Source organism: Vipera berus (assembly GCF_964194415.1).
Source record: "Vipera berus genome assembly, chromosome: 1".
In the NCBI taxonomy this organism is placed as follows: Eukaryota; Metazoa; Chordata; class Lepidosauria; order Squamata; family Viperidae; genus Vipera; species Vipera berus.
The window spans coordinates 2,803,891-2,821,095 of NC_138202.1; the positions used below are offsets into that span (position 1 = coordinate 2,803,891).

At 50.9% G+C, this 17,205-nt stretch overlaps 1 protein-coding gene across 1 annotated transcript in view; it reads left to right on the plus strand.

Moving 5' to 3' along the window:
* LOC308676880 (galectin-9-like) overlaps nt 1-17,205 on the plus strand; it is a 52,168-nt gene that overhangs the window by 32,215 nt on the left and 2,748 nt on the right. The window contains exons 16-21 of the mRNA XM_081342938.1: nt 1,936-2,024; nt 2,738-2,939; nt 3,648-3,782; nt 6,700-6,744; nt 6,869-6,898; nt 11,755-11,843. Coding sequence (XP_081199064.1) covers nt 1,936-2,024; nt 2,738-2,939; nt 3,648-3,782; nt 6,700-6,744; nt 6,869-6,898; nt 11,755-11,843 — 590 coding nt within the window. The remainder of the gene's footprint in view (nt 1-1,935; nt 2,025-2,737; nt 2,940-3,647; nt 3,783-6,699; nt 6,745-6,868; nt 6,899-11,754; nt 11,844-17,205) is intronic.

The following is a 17,205-nucleotide window of genomic DNA, read 5'->3' on the forward strand; positions in this document are numbered from 1 at the left end:
GAGTGGGACAGATCTGATGGTCTCTGGCAGAAGGAGGGTCTCTGGGCCAGGGCCAAGGCAGTGGGGGCCGTTCCCTCACTGTTTCCAGGATGGCTTCACGGGCCACATGAAACCACTTCGCGGGCCGGATCTGGCCCCCAGGCCTTGTGTTTGACATGTCTGCCCTACATGCTCTACCCTTGAAGAATATTTGGAAGCTGCAGCTGGTGCAGAATGTAGCAGTGCCACACAAATGTGGGAGTCTGGAGTCTAAGAAAGTAGGGTAGCGCCTACTGCTCCTGCTATTGCTGGCTCGGCCTCTGTGTGCAGACAACAAAGCCACCCATTATATCCTAACCGCCGTCTCAGAATTTCCATAGTGCTGATTTCATGCTGCTGATCAGACCAACCTGGTAGGGGTTAGATGTTTGCTAGGCACATCTCAGTTTCAGAGCCCACCAAATGGTTATTCCTCGGTAAAGTTCAAGGAGAAGCGCAAGTGGTGAAAATGTTAGACAAAACTTTGACAAAGTTGGTGGGGAAAATGTGGATCAAATCTAAGAATGGAGGCCACTTATGAGCCACACAAGGTAGACCAAACTAGGAAAGCAATGCTCTATAGATCAGGACTAGTTTTATTGTAACTGCTTTAAGGGGGTTGGACTACTGTAGATGAACTCCAAGGTCCCTTCCAAATAATTATTATTATTATTATTATTATTATTATTATTATTATTATTATTATTATTATTATTATTATTATTATTATTATTATTATTAAACAGCATCTCGCAAGTTGTCCTTATGGATTTTTAGCATGAAACAGAAAAAAATAATAACATGATTTATGGTTTTGATGGTTATATAAATTATAGAAAGAAAAGAATCATTTTGTAACCATAACATAAGAGGTAAATTTATAATTTATTTAAAACTGCTATCCAAAAAAAAATGGAAGCTATCTTTTTTCTACTTCTTTTCTTGCACTTTTAGCTTTTTCTTTTATTTCTTCCTTCTCTTTTTCTCACTTTAATTTGTATTAGTTTTACCTTCTTTTAAAAATATATAACAAAAGTATACATTCAAATATATAAAAAGAATCTTGTACACCTGAATTTTTATTTTTTTTTATTTTTAATCCCATTTATATCCCGCCCTTCTCCGAAGACTCAGGGCAGCTTACAATTTTAAGCACAAATCAATGTGCTTAGCAATAGCCTTCATTCTAATTTAATCTATTTTTAACTTTTGTATGTTATATTTTAATTGCCCTGTACACCGCCCTGAGTCCCTCGGGAGAAGGGCAGTATATAAATCTAATAATAAATAAATAAATATATGCCTGCTTATTAGGGCTTTCGCCCCCCAAGTGGCATTATTACAAAGTCAGCTTATTGCCCCCAACAATCTGGGTCCTCAATCTGCTTCCCCCTCCCTCCTTTTATCTTCGTTGAACTAGGTAGGGCTTGTCTGAGAAGCTTTTCTCATGACATTCTTGGCTGGGCTTCAAGCCCCTCTTCACTGACCAATTTTTAATAACAATATTTTTTAAAAAAACTTACTGTATGTAGAATACAGTAAGAATCCATCGCATTTGGGAGAAAAATGGCTTTTCTCTTAGTCATTCAGTATCTTGTCTGTCTAAACTTCCCTTTCTGCAGAACTTGGTCTCACATCCCTAGAACACCCTGGCTAGTAAAAAAAAAAACTGCTTTGAGCATTTCTACAAATACATATAAATAACTAAACCCCCCTTTAAATCTTTGGAGGGGAGGATGTTAAAAGAACAACAAATTAACTTCTGCCTCTGATGAAGACCAATGTTGCATTTTCAATCCATAATCCCTCCCCGAATTAATTCCTCCCAAATTAGGGAATGTTTCTCTAATGATCACATTCAGCAGGAGATGTAAACTTATTAATTGGTTTTATCATTTTTCTCTTTTTCTTTTCCAGAATCTCCCTTACCATCAACCAGTCCCTGATGGACTCCATCCTGGGATGGCTATATATGTCCAAGGCACATTGCCTAAATACACTAAAGGGTAACATTCTTTTGGGGATTCATAGGAAAGACAAGATGCGACCATAATTAAAATAATAGTAGAAAGATTATTATGTTTTTAAGGTTGTTTATACAATCCAAAAAGGGACGCGGTGGCTCAGTGGGTTAGGACGCTGAGCTTGTCGATCAGAAGGTCGGCAGTTTGGCGGGTCGAATCCCGAGTGCCGCGTAACAGAGTGAGCGCCTGTTACTCGTCCCAGCTTCTGCCAACCTAGCAGTTCGAAAGCACGTAAAAATGCAAGTAGAAAAATAGGGACCGCTCCGGTGGGAAGGTAACAGCGTTCCGTGCGCCTTTGGCGTCTAGTCATGCCGGCCACATGACCACGGAGACGTCCTCGGACAAGCGCTGGCTCTTCGGCTTTGAAACGGAGATGAGCACCGGCCCCTAGAGTCGGAAACGACTAGCATGCATGTGCGGGGGAACCTTTACCTTTTACTATACAATCCAAATTTGTGCCAAGATTAAAGCCTTTCTTAATTCTTTGGATAGTTCCACTTCCTGCTTCTTCCAGCTCCGGCTAAGCCATGAGAGTGAGGAGCTTGATTCTTTTCCTCAAGCAAAAATCCAGCATCCTACAGATTCCAGATTCAGGCCAATGGAGAAGTGAGGAGGACCGATCTCTACTCTGAGATCTCTGCACATCTCATTTAATTTTCCTCTACTTTTTTCCTCTCTCTCTCTCTCTTTTCCAGTTTTTCAGAGTTGTTTCGTGTGAACTTTGCTTGCGAGGGGGCTGATATTCCCCTCCACTTCATCCCTACCTTTGTCTGGAATCACATTGGGCTCAACACATTTCAGGATGGCAAGTGGGGAAGGGAAGATAAACGCAACATGGTCCTCCAAAAGGGCGAGCATTTCGAAGTCATCTTTATTGTCACTGAGGCCAGATACCAGGTTGGTAAATGTGACGAAGGCTCTTTTGCAACTGCAGCTGCCTCTTCATTTCCTCCCTAGAATCCACCATTTATCTGGAATGAACCAGAAATGTATCTAATATCGACTTTCCCAACTTCATATCTTCCAGATAGGGTTTAAGTGATGTACAGGCAGGCCTTGTTTATGGACCACTGAGGCCAGCAGATTAGTCATTAAGTGATGTGGTCACTTGATGACTGTGTTTATGATCAACTTTTTTTTTCTTTGCAGTCCTGTGAAGGTTGTAAATGCCAGGATTGGTTGCAAGGTTACTATTTCATCAGTGTCCTAACAGTCACTAAATGAGGATGACCTGCTGCAGAATGTTTGGTCCAGGGGAAAAATAGATATGAGGGAAATGAAGGCCTTCCCCCTTTTTACATGTACTCATTTTAACCTTTTTTGATCCCCCTCAATGACTCTACTTACTCTGCTCAGCTCTGGGGTGGGATGTGTCCCTGGCAAGAATAAACATGGTTTTTCTGCAAAGAAAACTGATGATCCCAACCAGGGCATTTTTTGTCATATAACACTCAGAACGGAGTTCCGGCACCTTTTTTGGATGGAACCTTGTAGGGTAGGCAAGGCGGGTTGTATGACATGTGTGAGTTCCAGCACCTTTTTCTTTTACAAAAAAAGCACTGATCCCAACTGAGACTTGATCTCTTCTGCTTTGCCCTCTGATAGGTCCTGGTGAACAGGAAGCCCTTTTGTACTTATAAGCACAGAATCCCACCACAAAGCGTGAGGGACATCAATGTTGATGGACACTTGGAGCTGCAATCTTTAACCGTGATAGGAGGACCAATGACAGGGAACATGGTAAGTGTCTACTAAAACAAATTGGCACCTGCTGGTCCTTGATATCTTTGTGAATTGATTCTGAACAAGTTTGATCTCTGCTAGTTTCTCATTAGAAGGGATGCAGTGGCTCAGTGGGTTAGGACGCTGAGCTTGTCGATCAGAAGGTCGGCAGTTTGGCGGGTCGAATCCCGAGTGCCGCATAACAGAGTGAGCACCTGTTACTTGTCCTAGCTTCTGCCAACCTAGCAGTTCGAAAGCACATAAAAATGCAAGTAGAAAAATAGGGACCACTACGGTGGGAAGGTAACAGCGTTCCGTGCGCCTTTGGCATCTAGTCATGCCGGCCACATGACCACGGAGACGTCGTCGGACAAACGCTGGCTCTTCGGCTTTGAAACGGAGATGAGCACCGGCCCCTAGAGTCGGAAACGACTAGCACGCATGTGCGGGGGAACCTTTAACTTTACCTTTAGTTTCTCATTCTGAGCCAGAGCCATGATATCACTGTTCTTTTATCTGACTCTGTAGCAGGATAGAATTCCTGACACCTTTAAGTACCGCAAGGTCAACATAACATTAGTCCATTTCCTCCATTCACACAGCAGAGTGATATGCAACAGGCCGAACTGTCTAACCCCGTGGTGGCGAACCTATGGGACAGGTGCCACAGGTGGCACGCAGAGCCCTCTCTGTGGGCACACATGCTGTCACCCTAGTCCTAGGTCTTCAGGTGGGTTTTATAAAACCTTTTTTGCTTTAGGCCTCCGCCGCCGTGTACAAAAAAATAAGTTCAATCAATCAATCAATTTCAACTTCTCATGGGGAAAAAAAAGTTCTCACAAAGTTGGGATTGATTGAACTTTTTAGTCCCACCCAGTCTGCTTTACCAGTGCAGCCACACCCACCCAATTGGCCACACCCACTCAAGGGGCCACGCCCACCCGGCACCCGATGATACATAAGTGGGTTTTGGGTTGCAGTTTGGGCACTCGGTCTCTCAAAGGTTTGCCATCACTGGTCTAACCAATCCAGGTTAAAACTGAGTTGAACCAGTGATACAAAAGCACCCATGAAGGCTTCAACTAACTTGGGTAAATGTACCACACAGACTCAGCCTGTTATGTACTGATATTAACCGTTAATGTGTTTTGGTTTAAATGTGACTCCATCTGTTTTGGAGGGAAACTAAAGTTTGTATTTGAGGGGGAAAACCAGCTTCAAATCTGATTGGTCACCGCCTAGTGGCGGCACGTATAAATGTCTGTCAGTCTGTCGGTTGAGTTCAGTGCTGTTATTCTCGTAAATAAATAGGTTGCATTAGATTGGTCCGATCGATGTCTCCAAGAACCCACTACACAAAACAGCCATTGTTGATGAAGATACTCATTCATCCAGGTAGACCTCTCTGGAAGTTGAGTCACAGCAACTGGACCTCTTTTTTTTTTTTGCTTTGAAATATTTTGCTGCTTATCCAAGTAATAATAATAAACCTTTATTGTCAAAGTACAACATGTGTACATTGAGATTAGCTGAGCCTCCCCCCGTGTTCTCTCTCCCCCCAACTCACAGTGACAACAAACCCTCCATCCCACCACACCATGTGAACCAACTACACCACACACCGGCCTCCCAAGTCAATTCTGCATAAGATTATGTCCCGTTTAAAAGCCTAACAGCCCACGGATAAAAGCTATTTTTCAGCCTGTTGGTACGGCTGGCTATACTCTTGTATCTCCTACCGGATGATAGGAGAGTAAAGAGATACCGACCAGGGTGCGAGTCGTCCCTGAGAATTTTCCTCACTCTTCCAAGGCAGCGGGCCCTGGCGAGGTCATCCAGTGGCGTCAGGGGACAGCCCACAATGTCTTGTGCTGTGCTCACTACCCTCTGTAATAATAATAATAATAATAATAATAATAATAATAATAATAATAATAATAATAATAATAATAATAATAATAATAATAATAATAATAATAATATAAAGTTGGAAGGGACCTTGGAGGTCATCTAGTCCAACCCCCTGCTCAGGCAGGAAACCCTATACCATTTCAGACAAATGGCTGTCCAGTCTCTTCTTAAAAACTTCCAGTGTTGGAGCATTCACCGCTTCTGGAGGCAGGTTGTTCCACTGGTTAATTGTTCTAACTGTCAGGAAGTTTCTCCTTAGTTCTAGGTTGCTTCTCTCCTTGACTAGTTTCCATCCGTTGCTTCTTGTCCTGCTTTCAGGTGCTTTGGAGAATAGCTTGACTCCCTCTTCTTTGTGGTAGCCCCTGAGATATTGGAAGACTGCTATCATGTCACCCCTCACCCTTCTCTTCATTAAACTACACATACCCAATTCCAGCAACCGTTCCCTATATGTTTTAGCCTCCAGCCCCCTAATCATCTTGGTTGCTCTTCTCTGTACCCTTTCTAGAGTCTCAACATCTTTTTTACATCGTGGTGACCAAAACTGGATGCAGTATTCCAGGTGTGGCCTTACCAAGGCATTGTAAAGTGGTATTGGTACTTCACTTGATCTTGATTCTATCCCTCTGTTAATGCAGCCTAGCACTGTGTTGGCTTTTTTGGCAGCTGCAGCACAATGCTGGCTCATATTGAAGTGATTAATACTTTCCTATCCGCGGCTGTCAGACCAGCATACCAAACCACAATACCATACGAGAAGACGCTCTCTATAGTAGACCGGTAAAAGAGGGTCATTAGCTGTTGTTCTGCCCTGTTCTTCCGCAAGACCCTAAGAAAGTGAAGCCTCTGTTGGGCCTTTCTAGCCACCTGGGTTGTGTTAACTTTCCAGGTCAGATCTTCACAGAGGTAGAATCACAACTCACAAGTAGCTTCACAACGAAACATTTCAAACCCAAAAGAATAGAAGTCCAATTGACACGACTCAGCTTCCAGACTCAGCCATTATTGTTTTCCTACCCTTTAGAGTATGCTGCCAAACAATGGATATGGAACACCAAAAAATCTTCCTGTAAGTACTCAGAAGGGGAAAAAATGCAGTGGGCAGTGGGCAAAGACATCCAGGTCTACGGCTACGGATTTTAGCTCTGTTAACATGGCATTGTTAACAGCCTCTTTGGATTTTTTTTTACCAGATGCTGATGGGTCCCGTGATCTACTACCCAGTAAGTACCAAGATACGTGCTAACCCAGCTTGTCTCTCCTTACATTAGCCCAGATTTGCAGGATGGGATAGAAACCAAGAGTGGAGAGTCTGCATGCATTCAGGTGGAATTCAAGGAGCCTTGTATGTCCTTGTGTTTTGGCTTAGATCATGCTCACAGTGAACAAGAACAAGGACTGCCAAATACTTAAGTACCGTATATACTTGAGTATAAGCCGAATTTTTCAGCCCACTTTTTGGGCTGAAAAATTCCACTTCGGCTTATACTCCAGTCAACAAAAAAACTTACCGAGGACTTGTGCGCGGCCGAGGCTTTGGTGCTTCCGGGATCGCCCGCACCTCTCCCAAGCCACCGCCGTCCGAGACCTGCCGAAGTTTGGGGAGGTTTGGGGAGGTGCGCGCGCACCTCCCCAAACTCCGCGCCTTGCCTGCCTGCTTCTTTCCGCAGCGGAAAGAAGCAGGCAGGCAGGGCGCGGAGGAACGGAGACTTGCCGACGTTTGGGGAGGTTTGGGCGCCTCCCCAAACCTCGGCAGGTCTCCGTTCCTCCGCGCAGACCTGCCGACGTTTGGGGAGGTTTGGGCGCCTCCCCAAACCTCGGCAGGTCTCCGTTCCTCCTGCCGACCTTTGGGGAGGTTTGGGCGCCTCCCCAAACCTCCCCAAACCTCGGCAGGTCTCCGTTCCTCCTGCCGACCTTTGGGGAGGTTTGGGCGCCTCCCCAAACCTCCCCAAACCTCGGCAGGTCTCCGTTCCTCCTGCCGACCTTTGGGGAGGTTTGGGCGCCTCCCCAAACGTCCCCAAACCTCGGCAGGTCTCCGTTCCTGTTTGGGGAGGTTTGGGCGCCTCCCCAAACCTCCCCAAACCTCGGCAGGTCTCCGTTCCTCCGCGCAGACCTGCCGACCTTTGGGGAGGTTTGGGCGCCTCCCCAAACGTCCCCAAACCTCGGCAGGTCTCCGTTCCTGTTTGGGGAGGTTTGGGCGCCTCCCCAAACCTCCCCAAACCTCGGCAGGTCTCCGTTCCTCCGCGCAGACCTGCCGACGTTTGGGGAGGTTTGGGCGCCTCCCCAAACCTCCCCAAACCTCGGCAGGTCTCCGTTCTTCCTGCCGACCTTTGGGGAGGTTTGGGCGCCTCCCCAAACCTCCCCAAACCTCGGCAGGTCTCCGTTCCTCCGCGCAGACCTGCCGACCTTTGGGGAGGTTTGGGCGCCTCCCCAAACGTCCCCAAACCTCGGCAGGTCTCCGTTCCTGTTTGGGGAGGTTTGGGCGCCTCCCCAAACCTCCCCAAACCTCGGCAGGTCTCCGTTCCTCCGCGCAGACCTGCCGACCTTTGGGGAGGTTTGGGCGCCTCCCCAAACGTCCCCAAACCTCGGCAGGTCTCCGTTCCTCCGCGCAGACCTGCCGACCTTTGGGGAGGTTTGGGCGCCTCCCCAAACGTCCCCAAACCTCGGCAGGTCTCCGTTCCTGTTTGGGGAGGTTTGGGCGCCTCCCCAAACCTCCCCAAACCTCGGCAGGTCTCCGTTCCTCCGCGCAGACCTGCCGACCTTTGGGGAGGTTTGGGCGCCTCCCCAAACGTCCCCAAACCTCGGCAGGTCTCCGTTCCTGTTTGGGGAGGTTTGGGCGCCTCCCCAAACCTCCCCAAACCTCGGCAGGTCTCCGTTCCTCCGCGCAGACCTGCCGACCTTTGGGGAGGTTTGGGCGCCTCCCCAAACCTCCCCAAACCTCGGCAGGTCTCCGTTCCTGTTTGGGGAGGTTTGGGCGCCTCCCCAAACCTCCCCAAACCTCGGCAGGTCTCCGTTCCTCCGCGCAGACCTGCCGACCTTTGGGGAGGTTTGGGCGCCTCCCCAAACCTCCCCAAACCTCGGCAGGTCTCCGTTCTTCCTGCCGACCTTTGGGGAGGTTTGGGCGCCTCCCCAAACCTCCCCAAACGTCGGCAGGTCTGCGCGGAGGAACGGAGACCTGCCGAGGTTTGGGGAGGTTTGGGGAGGCGCCCAAACCTCCCCAAACAGGAACGGAGACCTGCCGAGGTTTGGGGAGGTTTGGGGAGGCGCCCAAACCTCCCCAAAGGTCGGCAGGTCTGCGCGGAGGAACGGAGACCTGCCGAGGTTTGGGGAGGCGCCCAAACCTCCCCAAAGGTCGGCAGGAGGAACGGAGACCTGCCGAGGTTTGGGGAGGTTTGGGGAGGCGCCCAAACCTCCCCAAAGGTCGGCAGGAGGAACGGAGACCTGCCGAGGTTTGGGGAGGTTTGGGGAGGCGCCCAAACCTCCCCAAAGGTCGGCAGGAGGAACGGAGACCTGCCGAGGTTTGGGGAGGTTTGGGGAGGCGCCCAAACCTCCCCAAACAGGAACGGAGACCTGGGGAGGTTTGGGGAGGCGCCCAAACCTCCCCAAAGGTCGGCAGGTCTGCGCGGAGGAACGGAGACCTGCCGAGGTTTGGGGAGGCGCCCAAACCTCCCCAAAGGTCGGCAGGAGGAACGGAGACCTGCCGAGGTTTGGGGAGGTTTGGGGAGGCGCCCAAACCTCCCCAAAGGTCGGCAGGAGGAACGGAGACCTGCCGAGGTTTGGGGAGGTTTGGGGAGGCGCCCAAACCTCCCCAAAGGTCGGCAGGAGGAACGGAGACCTGCCGAGGTTTGGGGAGGTTTGGGGAGGCGCCCAAACCTCCCCAAACAGGAACGGAGACCTGGGGAGGTTTGGGGAGGCGCCCAAACCTCCCCAAAGGTCGGCAGGTCTGCGCGGAGGAACGGAGACCTGCCGAGGTTTGGGGAGGTTTGGGGAGGCGCCCAAACCTCCCCAAACAGGAACGGAGACCTGCCGAGGTTTGGGGAGGTTTGGGGAGGCGCCCAAACCTCCCCAAACGTCGGCAGGTCTGCGCGGAGGAACGGAGACCTGCCGAGGTTTGGGGAGGTTTGGGGAGGCGCCCAAACCTCCCCAAACAGGAACGGAGACCTGCCGAGGTTTGGGGACGTTTGGGGAGGCGCCCAAACCTCCCCAAAGGTCGGCAGGTCTGCGCGGAGGAACGGAGACCTGCCGAGGTTTGGGGAGGTTTGGGGAGGCGCCCAAACCTCCCCAAACAGGAACGGAGACCTGCCGAGGTTTGGGGACGTTTGGGGAGGCGCCCAAACCTCCCCAAAGGTCGGCAGGTCTGCGCGGAGGAACGGAGACCTGCCGAGGTTTGGGGAGGTTTGGGGAGGCGCCCAAACCTCCCCAAACAGGAACGGAGACCTGCCGAGGTTTGGGGACGTTTGGGGAGGCGCCCAAACCTCCCCAAAGGTCGGCAGGTCTGCGCGGAGGAACGGAGACCTGCCGAGGTTTGGGGACGTTTGGGGAGGCGCCCAAACCTCCCCAAAGGTCGGCAGGTCTGCGCGGAGGAACGGAGACCTGCCGAGGTTTGGGGAGGTTTGGGGAGGCGCCCAAACCTCCCCAAACAGGAACGGAGACCTGCCGAGGTTTGGGGAGGCGCCCAAACCTCCCCAAACGTCGGCAGGTCTGCGCGGAGGAACGGAGACCTGCCGAGGTTTGGGGAGGTTTGGGGAGGCGCCCAAACCTCCCCAAAGGTCGGCAGGAGGAACGGAGACCTGCCGACGAGCCTTGGCCACACAGGGTATTCCTGTGTATTCAGGCTTGCAAAATGGCGGATCGAGCCTCTGCTGGCGGCAGAGGCTTGCAGAACGGCGGATCGGCTTATACTCGAGTCAATAACTTTTTCCAGTTTTTGGGGGTGAAATTGGGGGTCTCGGCTTATACTCGAGTCGGCTTATACTCAAGTATATACGGTACTTGGTCTTCCAAGCCTCTAAAATCATATAGAAAGTGTGTGTGGGGGGGAGAAATAGTGAATGGAATATTTATGGGCTGAGGAGGAGGATTATTCTTAGTCCCTTTCGTCCATGTTAAAAGCTACCCATTCCCCATTGCCAAGAAATTTCTAGTTGAACAAGAGAAGTTGGGATGAAAGAAGGCTGTTGGGCCAATGTGGGGCAGAGTAGAAAGAAAGACCTATATTTATTTATTTTTTATTTTTTTTATTTTAATTCCATTTATATCCCGCCCTTCTCCGAAGACTCAGGGCGGCTTACAAGCTTAGCAGTAGCCTTCATTCTATGCATATGCCTGCTTATTAGGGCTTTTGCCCCCCCCCCCAGCGGCATTATTACAAAGTCAGCTTAATTGCCCCCAACAATCTGGGTCCTCATTTTACCTACCTCGGAAGGATGGAAGGCTAAGTCAACCTTGAGCCTGGTGGGACTCGAACCTGCACTAATTGCAGGCAGCTGGTGTTACTTAAGGAGGCATTAGCCCACTGCTCCACCAAGGCTCTATATATTGCACAAGGAAACCAGCTCTAAAAACCAAGGTTTATGATTTGATCTAGGAACTCCGTCTTTTATGATGCAATAAACTAAGGGCATTCACAGCATGTGATTAAAAATGTCAACACAGCAGCCATGCTGACATCATCACAATCCCATCTATTTTTTTTTTATTATTCATTGCACATAAAGCAATAGACTGGACTTCGATGGCACCAACCAGGTTGCCATCTTGACTGTTTTGACCACATCCTTGGGATAGCCCTGCTGAGCAAACAAACTGCTTGAACCAACTGGTATCTTACTTTTGAGCCAAAAATTACTACTTACCTGGTTAAAGGAAGAGATGCTTGCATCCACAAAGGAAGGCAGGAAAAATCCATCTGAGACAAGATTCCAGAAGTTGCCTTCCACCCATTTTGTGTGTCTCCTGCTCGGTATCCCAAGACTTACTGGATGACAACTACCTTTACCCCCCCCCCCCGCTAGCAGGGATAGGGGACACAGAGTCAAAGGAGTGTGTTAAGTATAACCTGGATTCTTGTCTATTTCAGCCGATGCCTTACATGGGCTACATTCCTAGAGATCTGGGAGCCAGCAGAACCATCTCACTGCAAGGCTTTATTCCAAAGAACATTAAAAGGTCTCAGCTCTCTCTTCTTCACATGCATTTTGGGATTCAGGCGGAGGAATGGAAATGTAACCATCACACATGACTGTCCTTCCATAGTGAGGGCCATGGATCCCATCCTGCCAGTTTTTTTTTTTCTGGCATCACATATTTCAGCCCCACTGATCCCCTGCCTGCGAGTTAAACACTAGGGCTCTAGTTTAGCTTCGGCACAGCTAAACTCCAGCATTCGGGCCTATCATAGACCTTTCCTGATCTATCTCCTTTCTATGAGTTTCCCATCTCCTTGTTCTGTACCAGCCTGCTACCGGCCCTGCAGAAAAGGCAGGGACAACCCCTTTTACAAGAAGGCAAGAGGCTGGAATTACGCCTGCCAAATTTATAGCTACAAAAACAAACAAGACACGAACCAAGAAACAGGAGCTTTAAGACCAAGAAACCAAGAAACATACTTTAAGCGGCTTTTGAAGATGGCGGACGTGTCAGGCTGAGCTGCTTGTTATTTTACTGATAGGGCTGCCCTTTGTGCGGGTTCTGAGTTATTGCTGACGATGGAAGTGGCGATGGCGGCGGCGTCCTCGGGCTGCTTTGGGCGGTGGAGAGGACGACCATGGCGACAGCGATTCGTTGGTTTTTGGCTGCTTGAGATGATGGCAGCAGCAACGACTTTTGTGACAACGATGGCGATACAACGGACTGCCAACTTACTTATTCACTTATTTATTATCTTATTTATTAACTTTCCATTTGCCTCCTTCTTTCCCCTTTGGACTGGGACGGACCTGGGTACAGGCCACAGTGGGAGAGTGGCCTGTTTTACATCGGCAGCCCCATAGAGGTGGGAGCTCTGTGGGTGCTGCCCCACCCAGGGTGGGCATTTTGGACCATCCCCGGAGGCAGACTCGCGTCCCGTTGTGAGAGGACGGGTTGTGGTATGCCTCTGGGAGCATCCAATCAAGTGGCAGTGGTTGGTGGATGGCCCAAATGTCCCACTCCTTTCCTTTGATCCTCCTGTTGGTTTCAATCATTGGACTTCCCTCTCTGGACTTGCTGACTGGATGCATCAATATTCCGACACGGACTTGCTCGCCCTCAGGGGTGCCCCCCTCTCCTGGGTGCGTCCCGCCTTCTTTTCTTTCCCTAATCTCGATGAGGGGTCCAATTGTTGGGACCCTGAGAGATGGCCGGGAAAGGCCAGGGGCTCTCGATATAAACCTAATAAGAGGCCCCTGGTTAATTTTTTAGCTAAATTTTTTAGGGGGTTGGGGAGGGGGGTGGGGGGTAGTGGTTGTCTGGCGGTGGGGGGTAGCCAAACAACTTTGTTGCAGGCCAGGCCTGGGTCTGACGGCGTTCGGGGGGAGCGGGTTGTGGTTACATCTGGGGCTCTTGAGCGGGTCGTGGGACTACCAATTCCCACGACGGGGAAAGGCAGCAGGCGGATAGACAGGGGGCCATATCGTTACCGGGAGGGCCGTCTCCGCTGTCTTCAAGCGGTGAAGCGCTCCGACCCTCTGGTTCTTCCCCGAGGTCCCGGGAGCGGGGATGTGCAGCCTCCTGAGCTCCGGCTGGTGTACCTGAATGCCAGGTCCGTGGTTAATAAAGCTCCCCTCGTTAGGGATTTAGTTGAGGGTGAGCATGCGGACCTGGCTTGCATCACGGAGACTTGGTTGGGCCCAGAGGGTGGGGTCCCTTTGGTTGACCTCTGCCCACCAGGTTTCCGGGTGCTACACCGGCCACGAGCTCAAGGTAGGGGTGGGGGAGTGGCGGTTACCATTAGGGAGACCTTATGTCCGCGGGAGGCCACCGTTTCTCAGATAGTCGGGTGTGAGTCTCTCTTCATGAGATTTGGTCCTGGGGCGCAGTTGGGCTTGCTGCTGGTGTACATTTCGCCTAGTTTCACAGCGGCAGCCCTGCCCGAGCTGCTCGATATCCTCTCGGGTTTGGTGGTTGAGTTTCCCAAACTTATAGTTTTGGGAGACTTCAATCTACCATCCCTGGGAGGTTCATCTGAGCTAGCTCGGGAGTTCATGGCTTCCATGGCGGCCATGGACCTGACGCAAGTAATTTCAGAGCCAACTCATGAGGGAGGCCACACCCTTGACCTGATTTTTTTATCTAGACGGTGGTTGGATGATCTAGGTGGGGGCTCTCCATTTATTATGCCCCTGTCATGGACCGATCATCATCTCCTGCGGCTGGTCTTCCGCTTTGCCACCCCCCGCCGTGGGGGTACGGAGCCAATTAGATGGTACCGCCCCAGACGCTTAATGGATCCTGATAGATTCCAAGCGGCGCTGGGGTCCCCACCTGCCTCCACTGCTCACAGCTCGGCTGATGCCTTAGTGGAAGCCTGGGGAAGGGCAGCCACTGAGGCACTTGACCGGGTTGTACCCTTGCGGCCCCTGACCCGGCGCAGATCCCAGCGAGCTCCATGGTTTTCCGCGGAGCTCCGGGAGATGAAGCGCCGGAAACGGGGCCTAGAGAGCTGCTGGAGGTCTAGCCGATCCGAACCCGACCGGTTGCGGTTAAGAACCTATATTAGGTCTTATCTCGCAGCGATGAGGGTGGCGAGGTGTAATTACTTCTCCACCCTCATCGCGTCCGCAGATAATCGCCCGGCCGCCTTGTTTAGGGTGACTCGCTCACTTCTCAATCAGGAGGTGAGGGAGGATCCCTTGCAAGGTCGTGCCGAGGAATTTAGTCATCATCTGTCGGATAAAATCGCTCGGATTCGGACCGGTTTGGACTCCAGCTGGGCAGAGTCAGGCGATCAGGACACGGGCGGTCTTGTCAATGTTATCTGGGAAGAGTTTGATTCTGTGACCCCTGATGAAGTGGACAGGATTATGGGGAGGCTGAGCTCCTCCACATGTTTGTTGGACCCGTGCCCTTCCTGGCTGGTTTATGCAGCTAGGGAGAGGACACGAGGCTGGCTCCAGGCGGTTATATCTGCTTCTTTGAGTGAGGGTTATTTCCCCACCGTCTTGAAGGAGGCGGTGGTGAGACCTCTCCTCAAGAAGCCTGCCCTGGACCCAGCCGTTTTGAACAACTTTCGTCCAGTCTCCAACCTTCGCTTTCTTGCGAAGGTTGTTGAGAGTGTGGTGGCGCATCAGCTCCCTCTGGTCCTGGATGAAGCGGATTATCTGGACCCCTACCAATCGGGTTTCAGGCCCGGGTACAGCACGGAGACGGCATTGGTCGCTCTGGTGAATGATCTCTGGAGGGCGCGGGATAGGGGACATTCCTCTGTCCTAGTCCTATTAGACCTCTCAGCGGCTTTCGATACCATCGACCATGGTATCTTGCTGCGGCGTCTCAGGGGATTGGGAGTGGGAGGCACAGTTCTTCAGTGGTTCTCCTCCTATCTCCTGGGACGCTCGGAGTCGGTGTTGGCAGGGGGGCAGAGATCGGCCCCTAGGTCTGTGGAGTTCCTCAGGGGTCGGTTCTCTCGCCTCTCCTGTTCAACATCTATATGAAACCGCTGGGTGAGATCATTCGTGGTTTTGGAGTTGGGTATCATCAGTATGCCGATGATACCCAACTTTTCTTTTCGACCCCAAACCACCCCAGTGATGCCCTCGCCGTGATGTCCCGTTGCCTGGAGGCGGTTCGGGTCTGGATGGGGAGGAACAGACTTCAGCTCAACCCTGACAAGACTGAGTGGCTGTGCATTCCGGCATCCCGGGACATTCCAAATGTTCCATCTCTTTCTATGGGGGGTGAGCTCTTACCCCCCGTGGATAGGGCTCGCAACTTGGGAGTCCTTCTAGATTCACGGCTTACTTTGGAAGAGCATATAGTGGCCGTGACTAGGGGGGCTTTCGCCCAGGTTCGCCTGGTGCGCCAGTTGCGGCCCTATCTGAACCGGGATGCCCTGTGTACAGTCACTCATGCGCTCGTGACCTCTCGCCTTGACTACTGTAATGCTCTCTACATGGGGCTTCCCTTGAAGACCACTCGGAGGCTCCAACTGGTACAGAATGCGGCCGCGAGAGTTGTCTTGGGAGTTTCCCGGTACTCCCATGTTACACCTTTGCTCCGCGAGCTGCATTGGTTACCAGTTGTCTTTCGGGTGAGGTTCAAGGTGTTGGTCACGATCTTTAAGGCCCTACATGGCATGGGTCCGGGTTACCTCAGGGACCACCTGCTGCCGGCATCGACTCCCCTCCGCCCTGTGCGTTCCCACAGAGAGGGCCTCCTCAGGGTGCCGCCAGTCAGGGAATGTCGACTGGTGGCCCCCAGGGGGAGGGCCTTCTCTGTGGGGGCTCCGGCTTTATGGAATCAATTGCCGGTGGAGCTCCGGATGGCACCAGACCTTCGTACTTTCCGTCGGGGCCTGAAGACCCATCTGTTCGAATTAGCTGGTCTGGCCTGATGGGGGATTATGGGCTTTTAATTGTTTTTAATCTGTACTTCTGTTTTAATTGGGCATGGATTTAATTCTTTTTAATTTTTGTATAGTGTTTCTTATGTATGCCCTGTGAACCGCCCTGAGTCCCACCAAGGAGAAGGGCGGTATATAAATCAAATAAACTATAAACTATAAACTATAAGAAACAGGAACTATCCAAGCGGTTGCCTTCAGCAAACCAGCCCTCCCACACATTCCCCTTATATAGAGTTCAGGGCGTGGCTTCTCTCTGCCTCCTTCCGAGGAGCCCCATTGCCTTCCTCTGTTTACTCCTAATTGACTGCCTCCTGCGTCGGGCGTCCTTGAACAGGGCCAGCTGTGGGTCATCTTCATCCACGCTGTCAGGCTCACACAGCTGGGTCTCCATGGTGACCAAGTGGGAGGGGCCTGGCTGAGGGCTCTCATCAGCAAGATCTTCAACCCCCTCAGCAAGGTCTTCAACACCCCCCCCCTCCTCCTCTGAGTTGTCTGACCCAACTGCCGAACCCACAGGCTGACCCTGAATCACAACACTCCTCTGCATATCTTCAGGCTCTGCCCAGAGGACAAGGAGATTAAGGAGAGTGGGAGCACAACGTGGAATGTAGTCTGTGGAACTCATTGCCACAAGAATAAGCAAGGGGTCTTAGCTTAGGGCAAGGTTCCCCAAAGTGGGAGATCTGAAACTTCATGAAGGCATTGACAAATTGAAGAGTTTGGGCAACTCTGGCTTGGGAGGCGGCTTTAAAGAATGATTAGGACTCAAGCTGTCATTAAGCAGGATCAGGAATAAGCAATTCTTCATCAGAAGAATGCTATCGTCTCCTAGAATGCTGCTGTTTGTATGCTTTTAGTATGTTTTTGTCTGATCTATAGCTCACTGAGAGTTGCTGCGATTGTCAGGATGTAAATGTAATGCCTAAATGCCTAAAAAGCTAAACATACTTTCCACATTTGGCAGCAGTCTACCAATAAATAATATTT